General features: G+C 41.7%; 1 protein-coding gene across 3 annotated transcripts in view; it reads right to left on the reverse strand.

Annotated features, from left to right (window-relative positions):
* The window catches only part of PLEKHH2 (pleckstrin homology, MyTH4 and FERM domain containing H2), a 101738-nt gene extending 92510 nt beyond the window's left edge, over positions 1 to 9228 (reverse strand). For all 3 annotated transcript variants that reach the window (XM_046662978.1, XM_046662977.1, XM_046662976.1), the window contains exons 1-2: positions 9135 to 9228; positions 1341 to 1470 (exon numbers count right to left, since the gene is read on the reverse strand). In XM_046662978.1, coding sequence (XP_046518934.1) covers positions 1341 to 1463 — 123 coding nt within the window. In that variant the 5' untranslated portion in view covers positions 1464 to 1470; positions 9135 to 9228. The remainder of the gene's footprint in view (positions 1 to 1340; positions 1471 to 9134) is intronic.
* Positions 9229 to 11949: the final 2721 nt, after the last annotated feature.

Below are 11949 nucleotides of genomic sequence, written 5' to 3' on the forward strand. Positions count from 1 at the left end.
GCTGAGATAGTTTACATTCTTTTTTTCATATTAAGTCTTTGAAATCTGGTTGTATTTTACATTGCTACACATCTCAACTTGAACTAGCCTCATCCACTTGTGGCTAGTGGATGCCACACTGGACAGAGCAGGTCTAGAACCCAAGTTCCCTGGAAATAGAGACATGTGTTGTCTTGTTCAGAGACGTAACTGTAGCACTAAGAATAGTATCTGGGGGGCTGGCCCAGTGGCATAGTGGTTAAGTACGCATGCTCTGCTTTGGCAGCCCGGAGTTCACCAGTTCAGATCCTGGGCGAGGACCTAGCACCACTCATCAAGCCATGCTGTGGCAGGCGTCTCACATATAAAGCAGAGGAAGATGGGCACAGATGTTAGCTCAGGGCCAATCTGCTTCAACAAAAAAAGAGGATTGGGGCTGGCCCCGTGGCCGAGTGGTTAAGTTCGCGCGCTCCACTGCAGGAGGCCCAGTGTTTCGTTGGTTCGAATCCTGGGCGCGGACATGGCACTGCTCATCGGACCACGCTGAGGCAGCGTCCCACATGCCACAACTGGAAGAACCCACAACGAAGAGTGCACAGCTGTGTACAGGGAGGCTTTGGGGAGAAAAAGGAAAAAATAAAAAAATCTTTTAAAAAAAAAAAAAGAGGAGGATTGGCAGCTAATCTTCCTCAAAAAAAAAAAAGTATCTGGCACAAAATCAGCCCTCAATGAATATTTGCTAAATGAAGGAACAAATGAATGAATTAATCTACCAGTTTTATACACAAATATGCAAAAAAAATTCCTATGACATAAATGAAATTTTAATTACATGATTAGAACTATTAAGAGAAGTAAATAATTATATTAAACTCAACCGTAGTCCAGACGATAGTTTGGTGATATATAGTTAGTCAACACAAATTCCTAAATGGGTGCACGCTTTCACATACAGTATAAACACATTTTACTATCAATAAGGAAGGTTCCTGTACCATCACTTTAAAAAGGATTTTCCTAAACATTTAGGAGATCAAAATGCTGTCATGTTCCTCTAGTAAAATCAAATAAATTACAGCTTTTCTCTCTGGAATGAATGAACTCCACATTCATCAAATACACACAATTCTTAGATATTCCAAAGAATATTTGCAAAGAAATTATTTTGGTCTTAATGTCCAATCCACTCTAAAACTGGCAAAAGAATACGCCAAATGTAGCCTCAAAGCCCTGACAAAAAGCTAAATTATATTCATATTTTTAAAGTGTTTACCCCCCAAAATACTAATATTATTTAATATAAATGGAAAAGGCCCCAAAACTCTAATGTTTAATGACATAGGTTAGGGAGAAAAGCTTACCTTCTCTGCTAAGAGCTCTCTTATCTTGCTTGCTTGAACTCGAAATTTCATGAGCTGGGACTCCAGAGCTACACATCGTTCTTTCCAATCTACTGGTCCTTCTGTCTCAGAAAGCTCCGCCATATTTATTCTAGAGAGGAAAGCATTCAAACGGCATAATACCAATTAGCATGCAGGATAATTCATTAAATCATCCACTGTACACATTCTAGTCACCATCTAACGAGATCCAAATACAAGTTTTGAATTCCAAGATAAATTCCAGAACTGGTGATAGCTCATGGACAGAAGTCAGTGGGAGACAGGAGGCCAGGACTGGAAGCCCAACTGTGTTACTTAACCTTTCTATGTATCTTAACTTTTCTATGTCTCAGTTTACCCAATCTAGAAAAAGGGGACCATTCTTCCTCATGGGTATGTTGTGAGGAACTAATATTGCTGTTTTTAACAGCCCTTTGGACAGTATGACAGCACCACACAAACACAGAGTACTGTAATTATTTGAGCTCTGCCCAGCAGACATGATTTTTAAAATCTATCAGCTCAGAATTTTACCACACTCTCAAATTTACAGAATTATTACTGTTTGATTCAATTGGTAGCACGATAGAATAACCTAAAGAAATCTCATGCCAGTGCTTCAATTATGGCTTAATTGACAATCATTGCTTACCACCCCCCTAAATTTGTGCAGGTCCAGGCTGTCTTTCAAGCCAATAATCCTGTGGCATATTTAACTGGGCAAAGTACTAAGACCCCAGACAAGTTTGCATGATTTTTATTTGGTGCAAGAAGAGAAAACATATAAATATGAAATTTGGAATCACCTACATTAAGTAAATCTGGAATCAGCATTTTCCATGATATTAACTTTCCTGTTGGAGGAGATTAATCCCAGGGAGAAGCATTGAAAGGGGAAAGCCAGGAGGCACAGAAGCTGGCTTTGAAATTCTACAGTGCGAAAAACTATTGCTTGATTCTGGAAGCACGATGGTTTCTGGCTCTGGGATTCATAAAAGTAGTTTTAAATGTTTGTTAATGTTTTATCAGGCCATTTTAATAAATGGCTTGATAATGTATTTCTGAATTGCCCTTGCCATGAACTGACAAAATTCGCATTAGGAATGGATGTGCTGGGGGAGCCAAGCCCTAGCTGTGCAACATATGTGACAGCAAAACTCGCAGAACCCAGAGACAGAACCACAGCTGAACTGTACTATTCTACCCTTTTGTTTTACAAAAATACATCTCCCTCCCATATTAACCATTTATTTTCCCAATATTTGGTGTAATATAACCCCTTCCTTAACCTATACGTTTTTAAAACCCCCAAAAAATTATTTTCCTAGCATAAATATTGTTTTCTGCTTAAATCAGTTTTCACATTAATACTGACGTTATCACCCAATAATTTAGAAATAAATATAAGCAGAGATGTTCTACAAAGGCTATCACTTTACCTAAGCACCCCAACCATCTCAAAGCTTCCACAAACTCCTAAATTCCAGCCATAATTTAAGGGAAACTTAAAATTGTAGAAGTGGAAATCATTCTCTTTTTATTTCTTTATTTTTATAGAAGCCTCATCCTATTGTTTTCTGAGTTTTTTCTAAGGATATCAGCCTTGTTAATGACCTTTTCCATTACTCACATTAGCATTTACTATCAACGATTGATAGTAAATAACAGTTTGTCAGTCACAAACTTTTTCTCAATTCTACTGCTACATCATTTCTCTCCTCATTAGCCTTAGCGTGGAGAAGGAAAGAAAAAATTGAAGAAAAGATGAATTGAAGAAAAAAAGATGAAATTTAAAAAAGAAAAAAAGCAATCCTGAGGGGCCAGCTCATGGCCTAGTGGTTAAGTTTAGCACACTGCTTTGGCGGCCCAGGTTTGGCTCCCTGGTGTGGACCTACACCACTCGTGGGTGGCCATGCTGTGGCAGTGACCCACATGCAAAGTGGAGGAAGACTGGCACAGATGTCAGCTCAGGGGGAATCTTTCTTAGAAAAAAAGAAAAAAAAAAGCAATCCTGAAACAGATGTCCTTAAGTCTTGAACCATTCATCTCATTGTGCAGAAACGTAGGCACTCTCCTATCTTAAGCAACAAGAAGTGTCTATTTCATGTTGGTCAATTTTTGCTCTACATTTAAAATACGCTCTTTATGTTCTACTGTAAAATGTCTACAGTTTTTTTTTTTTTTTTAAGGATTTTATTTTTTCCTTTTTCTCCCCAAAGCTCCCCCGGTACATAGTTGTATATTCTTCGTTGTGGGTCCTTCTAGTTGTGCCATGTGGGACGCTGCCTCAGCATGGTTTGACGAGCAGTGCCATGTCCGCGCCCAGGATTCAAACCAACGAAACACTGGGCCGCCTGCAGCGGAGCGCACGAACTTAACCACTCGGCCACAGGGCCAGCCCCAAAAATGTCTACAGTTTTAAAAATAACAAAGTATATATTTTTCAACAAGTGAAAATCAATGTCATGTACTGTGCGAATGTAATAAAAGACAAAAGCCACATGATCATTTCAATAGACACAGAAAAAACATTTGGCAAAATCCAATACCTTTTCATGATAAAAACAATCAACAACCTAGCAATAAAAGGGAATTTTGGGGCCAGCCCGGTGGTGCAGCAGTTAAGTGCGCACATTCCACTTTGGTGGCTCAGGGTTGGCAGGTTTTGATCCCAGGTGTGGATATGACACCACTTGGCACGCCATGCTGTGGTAGGGGTCCCACATATAAAGTAGAGGAATATGGGCACGGATGTTAGCTCAGGGCCAGTCTTCCTCAGCAAAAGGAGGAGGATTGGTGTCAGATGTTAGCTCAGGGCTAATCTTCCTCAAAAAAAAAAAAAAAACAGGGAACTTCTTCAACCTGATAAAGAGCATCTACAAAAAGCCCATAGCTAACACCCTACTTAATGGTAAATGACTGATCCGCCCAAGATCAGAGACAACACAAAAATGTCCACTCTCGCTACTTCAACGCTGTACTGGAGGTTCTAGCCAACATCCAGATTGACAAGCAAGAATTAAAACTATCTCTATTTTCAGATGTCATGAACTTGTACATGGAAAATTCTAAGGAATCCAGGAAAAAACTATTAGAACTACTTGAGTTAAGCAAGGTTTCAGGAAACCAGAGCAACATACAAAAATCGATCGTTTTTCCATATGATAGCAAGGAAAACCCTGAAAATGAAATCAAGAATATATTCAACTTACAATAGCATCAAAAAGGATTAAATACTTAAGAATAAATTTAAGAAAAGAAGTGCAAGACTTGTATTCCGAAAAATGTAAAACATCATTGAAAGAAATTAAAGAAGACCTAAATAAATGGAAGACAGCCCATGATCATGGATTGGAAGACTCAGTATTGTGAAGATGGCAATACTCGCAAACGGATATACACACTCAAGGCAATTCCTATCAAAATTCCAACTGCATTTTTTGCAGAAATTGACAAGCTGATCCTAAAATTCATATGGAAATTCAAGAGACCCAGAACAGCCAAAACAATCTCAAAATGTTGTAGGACTCACACGTCTCAGTTTCAAAAATTACTACAAAGCTACAGTAATCAAGACTGTGTGGTACTGGGATAAAGACAGACGTATAGATCAATGGAGTAAAATTAAGTCTAAAGAAACAAAACCTCACATTTACAGTCAATTGATTTTTGATGAGGTGTCAAGACAATTCAATAGGGAAAGAATAGTCTTTTCAACAAATGGTGCTAGACAACTGGACATCCACCAGCAAAAGAATGAATCTGGACCCCCACCTCATACCATATACAAAAATGAACTCAAAATGGAGCAAAGACCTAAGTGTAAGAGCCTAAGCTCTAAAACTTTTAGAAGAAAACACAGGCATAAGTCTTTGTGACCCTGGACAGACAACAGTTTCTTAGATATGACATCCAAAGCATAAGTAAGCAAAGAAAAAAACAGATAAATTGGACTTAACCAAAATTAAAAACTTTTGTGCTTCAAAGGTCACCATCAAGAAAATGAAAAGATAATCCATAGAATGGGAAAAAATATTTGTAAGTCATATATCTGATAAAGGAGTTACATCCAAAATACATAAAGGACTTTTACAACTCAACCATAAAAAAAAAGAAACAGTTAAAGCACAACCAGAGGCACTCACAACTAGAATATACAACTATGTATTGGGGGGCTTTGGGGAGAAGAAGTAGGGGGAACAAAAAAAGGTTGGTAACAGATGTTAGCTCAGGTGCCAATCTTTAAAAAACACACACACACAATTAAAAAATAGGCAGGGGGGCCGCCCCATGGCCGAGTGGCTAAGTTCACACGCTCCACTGCGGCGGCCCAGGGTTTTGCCAGTTCGAATCCTGGGGTGCGGACATGGCATCGCTCATCAAGCCACGCTGAGGTGGCGTCCCACATGCCAGAACTAGAAGGACCCGCAACTAAAAATACACAACTATGTACCAGGGGGCTTTGGGGAGAAAAAGGAAAAATAAAATCTTAAAAAAAAAAAAAAAAAAACAACTAGGGCTAAGGAACCAATTACATTGGTCCTGCCTGGAGGCCTCAGGTGCCTACCATGTCCATAAAAAAAATTAAAAAAAAATAGGCAAAAGTGGGGCCAGCCCCCTGGCGTAGCAGTTAAGTTTTCGTGCTCAGCTTCAGTGGCCCAGGGTTTGCCAGATCCAAACCTGGGCACAGACCTATGGACTACTCATCAAGCCATGCTGTGCCAGGCATCCCACATATAAAAGAGAAGAAGATGGGCACAGATGTTAGCTCAGGGCTGGTCTTCCTCAACAAAAAAGAGAAGGGTTGACAGCAGATGTTAGCTCAGGGCTAATCTTCCTCAAAAAAAAACAAGGGTGGGGCCAGCCCAGTGGCACAGCGGTTAAGTTTGCGAGTTCTGCTTTGGTGGTTCAGGGTTTGCTGGTTCGGATCCCGGGTGTGGACCTACGCATCGCTTGTCAAACCATGCTGTGGCAGGCATCCCACATATAAAGTAGAGGAAGATGGGCACAAATGTTAGCTCAGGGCCAGTCTTCCTCAGCAAAAAGAGGAGGATTGGCGGCAGATGTCAGTTCAGGGCTAATCTTCCTCAAAAAAAAAAAAAAAAGGCAAAAGATCTAAACAGACATTTCTCTAAAGAAGATATACAAATGTCCAAAAGCACATGAGAAGATGTTTAATAGCATTAGCTATAAGGGAAAATGCAAATCAAAATCACAATGACATACCACTGTACACCAAATAGGATGGTTATAATAAAAAAGACATATAAACAATAACAAGGGGTAGGATGTAGAAAAATAGGAACTCTCATACATTGATGTTGGGAATGTAAAAATTGTACAGCTGCTTTGAAAAATGGTACAGCTGCTTTGAAAAACGGTTTAACAGTTCCTCAAAAGTTTTAACATAAAGTTACCATATGATCAAGCAACTCCAATGCTAAGTATATGCCCAAGAGAATTGAACACATAATTCCACACCAAAACCTGTACACAGAAGTTCATAGCAGCCTTATTCAAATAGCCAAAAAGTGTGAACAACCCAAGCGTCCAAAACCAGATGAATGGATAAACAAAATGTGGTATATCCACACAATGGAATATTATTTAGCCACAAAAAGAAACAAAGCACTAATAGATGATACAACATGGATGAACCTTGAAAGCATTACCCTAGGTGCCAGGTGAAAGAAGCCAGACACAAAAGGCCATATATTTTAGGACCTCATTTATATAAAATAGGCAAATCCAAAGAAACAGAAAGTAGGTCACTGGTTGCCAAGGGCTGTGAACAGAGGGCAATGGTGATCGATCACTAATGGGTTTGGAGTAATGAAAATATTCTAGAACTAGATGGTGCTGATGGTTGCACAACTTTGTGAATATACTAAAAAAAACACTGAACTGTATACACTTTAAAAGGGTAAAATACATGGTTTGTGAATTATATCTCAATTCTAAAAAGAGCATATATTTACAAGTGAGTAAAGAAAAAGTAACAATTTAAATGGATGTATATTAGGTCAACATTTACAATTTAACGATCCATTGTTTGTGGTTATTCCTGCCAAGAACTCCATCATTAACTCAAATAATTTAGAGGTGTTAACATCAAATATGACAAGTATCATACATATATCTTACCAAGAGTACTTTGCTATGAAAATGACACAATAAATAAATACTAAATTAAATATACCTATTCATTTCTTTAGCTATGATAATTACATATTTTACAGTGAAGTAGCAAAACCTTAAGAATGTTATTAAATTGTCACTTAATGTCTGCATTTGCTATTAATAGGACCACAATAAAGAAAAATTCAGAACTACAGACTGGTTGGCTAATGGTCTGACCTGAGGTCTAGACACCTGATTTCCTCATTTCATTCTGTAATTCCAGTTAGTATAAAGTAAATTTTGTGTTAATGCACCATCTTGAGTAAAGATTCTAATTTTGAACAATATCCACCATCCTTTTCCATTACCACTGATTTTACAGAACCTAACTATGAAGCTTTAGGAGCTATAATCACTTGCTAAATAAGTATCATTTCTAGATTTTGAATTTGAAAATAATTCACTGCAGCGGACAGGAAAAAGTCTTGGTTTTTCAAATACCCCAATGACTTTTGGAAATATTTACTGGCACAAAATAAACTGTTTACAGTGGTGGAGTAAATGCTCTTTTCTCTGAATCTCTGACTTCCTGTTTCTCTTCCAAATCCCAAAAGAGAAAGAAAAAGAAAAGAAAGAATTCATCTACTTAGGCTTACCCTGATGAAGCTCAGGGTAGCCACTCAAATTCTCTAATTCTCTCCTCTTAAGGGACAGCTTAACTTGGCCAGAGAACTAATTTTTTCTCCAAAGCAGAAAAGATGTCTTTATTGACCAGACTGAGGCATGCCTTGTTAAGGAACCTCCCGACCACCACCCAGCCCCGCTTGAGCAAAGTCCGCCCTTCTTGGGCGGCGCTGCCCAGAGCAGCCGTGCTCCGAGCTCCGAGCCCCGAGCCCCCAGCTCCTCGGAGCCCCACACCGCGGTGCGGGCGAGGCTTGCGACGGGCATTTCCACAAAGAAGGCAGTGACCTGCAGGTAGACAGCGCTAGAGCTCTCACAGCGTCAATGGCTCAACTTCTCTTTCCATGGCATTCTGCACATCAAAATCAATGGCTCAAATGTTCCGTCTTTTAAAAAGTGGTCTAGTAACTTCAGGGACAGCGCAGTTTCATGGTAGGTCACCTAAGGGCACTTTGACATTCCGGCAACTCGAGGTGTAGAAAACGGTTGTTTTAAGTTTTGAGAAGTTTCGCCCCCGAGATCAGAGGGGCTCCCAAGAAGCCGAGGCCGAGCCGTAGCATCCCTAACTGCGTGGGCCACCCGGCGCGGGGACGCGGGACTGCCGGGTGCGCCCCCAGGACCGCCAGAGCCGCTCCACAGACCCGGGCCCCCAGTTTTCAAACAAAATGTCACGGGAAACCAAGGGTCCAGGAGCCGCCGGCCACAGCCCCCAGCCCAGACCGCAGTCCCGAGAGCGCGGAGCGGGTGACGTCGAGTCCCGAGGCTGCAGCCGGAGGCGCGGGGGCGAGTCCCGCTCCATCCCACGCCAGCCCGCTCCATCCCCCTGGTCCCCGCCCGCCGGCTCCGCCAGCAGCCCTCATCCTCGGTCCGGCGAGCCCCCCCGGGACGGCGGGCTCTCGAGGGGGCGGGGATCCCCGGGCAGCGAAGGAGCTGGGGTCGCCCCTGGACTCCCGGCCTTTCCCGTCTGCCTACCTCTGCTGCGGGCCCCTGGCGGCAGCGCCCAACGTCCCGGCCGAGCCTGCTGCGGGGCTCCCGGGGCTCTGAACCCGCGCCGGCCCCACACCGAGCCCAGAGCGGGCGGGGGCAGGACACCGCCTCCTCCCGGGACTGGCGGCCAGAGTAGCCAATCACAGGCCGCATCCGACCGCCTGACGTCACTTGGGGGTGTGGCTATGACTTTGACGCCTCCCAGTTCCTAACTCGCCGGGGAGTTCTGTCCAGGAGCGTCCACCGCTGGCCTTCGTCGCACCTAAGAGCTCAGAGCCTGTGTAGCGGTCACCTCCTTTTCACTCCGTCTGCCTCAACTCGGCACCCTCCTGTTTCGTCTCCCAGCCTGAATTGTCCTCTGTTGTCAATCCATCCTTCACTCTCTTGACGGGTTAACCGTCCTTAAGCGCAGGGTTTTTTTTGCTTTTTTTTTAAGGTATTCTTTTTTTTTTTTGGTGAGGAAGATTGGCCCTAAGATAACATCTGTTGCCAATCTTCCTTTTTTTTTTCTCCCCCAAGTCCCAATACGTAGTTGTATATCCTAGTAGTAAGCCCTTCTAGTTCTATGTGGGACAGGGCCACAGCATGGCTTTATAGTGCCCAGGATCCAAACTAGCGAACCCCAGGCCACCGAAGAGGAGCTAGCGAGCTTAACCACTACACCACCGGGCTTGGCCCCCAAGTGCAGTTTTGATGTACATGGCACCGAAGACCTTCATTGGCTTCCTTTTGCTTATCAAGAATAGATTCTTTAGTACAGTATTCGAGGCCTCCATCTTACTTTTTCAGGTTTATTTTTCACAGCTGCCCTTCACATATCTGAGACTGTTGCTGTGCACTTCCCCACCCCAGGGAAGTGCCTTTGGACCGTTTACCTGCTATTTCCTATGTCCACTGTTAAAAGTTCTAACTATCCTCTAAGACACAGCTCAAATAATCTCCATGTAACCATGCTTGGTGCCCCACCAGCAGTAATGTCCTCTCTTGTTTCTGCTCCCTGAGCATTTAGGTTTTCACTCCTCTTGGCACTTATCTCCCTCTGCCTTAAGTACCGCTCTTTATCTCTCTGTTAGACTGTGAGCTCTTTGAAACCAAGGATTTGTTTTCTTTCTATTTGCATCCTCCTCAGCACCCAGCACAGAACACGGCATAAGTAGATGAGTGATAATTTTAATCTAATTGGATTTTACATCCCAAGATGGGGTCTGGAGAGGCCAGTCTCAGTGCAAAAAAACAAACAAAAAAAAAAAGAGAATTCTGAATGTTATGGGTAATCCTCCCGCAGGTCACAAAGCTGGGTCAAACAAATTACTCTCTGGTTCACAGTTGGCCAATAGAGGGTGTCAGAAGGCTTTTTCCTCTACAATTTTTTTTTTAAGCTTATCTCACCTTATATAGGAAAAGCACAAAAGAGATAAAGATTTACAAAGTTCCTAAGAGGGAAGGCAGTAAGCGAATATGACTAAAGGCCAGCAAGTGAGTATCAGGCTTCCATATTTCTTCCAGATGAGCACTAATCTTGGACTGGATCCCAGACTACCCCCACACATCAAATTCCTTCTGCCTTCTGTGGGAGCTGATGATGCATATCATATGAAAAATTGTCTCCAAACAGCTCTGGCAAACAAGCAGGCTGGACTGGGCTGATATTACGGAGCACACAGGAGTTAAATAAACAAAGTTTAAGTAACTTGCATAATTTAACACAGCAAGTCAGTAGAGACCAAAGAGCTGAGTGCAGGAGAAAGAGAAAAAGAATGCCAAAATAGAATCACTTCCTTTTGTGAATCAGAATACTAAATAGACTAAGAGCTGAGTGAATAAATTCACTCATGAAAAGAGTCTTTCTAAACACGGCTGCCACCCTTGCAAGGCTCAGCCAACATTTACTTACTGTCACCTTTTTCTGGAAACATGACAAACTGAATTTGTTTGGCTGTGGAGAATACAGTGGAACAGCATTCTGTTTCTGGCTGTGCTAAGAAAAACAAATAGTCCAATGGAATATTATTTAGCAATAAAAAAATGAAGTGCTGACACATGCTACAACATGGATGAACCACGAAAACATGCTAAGTGAAAGAAGTCAGTCACAAAAGACCACATTTTGTATAATCCCATTTACATGAAATCTCCAGAATAGGCAAATCTATAGAGACAGAGAGTAGATTAGTGGTTGTGTGGCGCTGGAGAAGAAGGGAGTGATGGCTAAGGGGAGAGGGGTTTCTTTGGGGTAATGAAAACATTCTAAACTTTGTGGCGATGATGGCACAACTCTGTGAATATACTAGAGACCTGACAGGTACAGTTTAAATGAGTGAATTGTATGTTATGTGAATTACGTCTCAATAAAGCTATTTTTTAAAAACTAAATGTTGAATTTCATGTTTTTATATTAAGTAGCAGCAGTAGGGAAATATCTATAACCAGCCTTCGTGAATGTTCATGGCATTATGTACCTTTGTTTCATAGTATTTACCTTAGTTGTAACATTATGTTTATTTATGTTTATTTGTGATTATTTGATTGTTCTCCCTGCTAGACTGTAAGTGCCGTGAAAGTAGAAACTGCCTGGTTTTCCGCTTTAATATGTATCCAGCATCTAGCACAGTGCCTGGCATGTAGTATGTACACAGTAAATATTTATTAGACGAATGGACAAAGGAGGCAGGGTATACAGTTTTTTTAAGTGAAATTTGTATTGAGTTAACGATAGCTTACAGTCTTGTGAAATTTCAGTTGTACATTATTGTTTGTCAGTCGTGTTGTAGGTGCACCCCTTCACCCTTTGTGCCCACCC

This window comes from Equus quagga, chromosome 5 (genome assembly GCF_021613505.1).
Source record: "Equus quagga isolate Etosha38 chromosome 5, UCLA_HA_Equagga_1.0, whole genome shotgun sequence".
Taxonomy (NCBI): domain Eukaryota; kingdom Metazoa; phylum Chordata; class Mammalia; order Perissodactyla; family Equidae; genus Equus; species Equus quagga.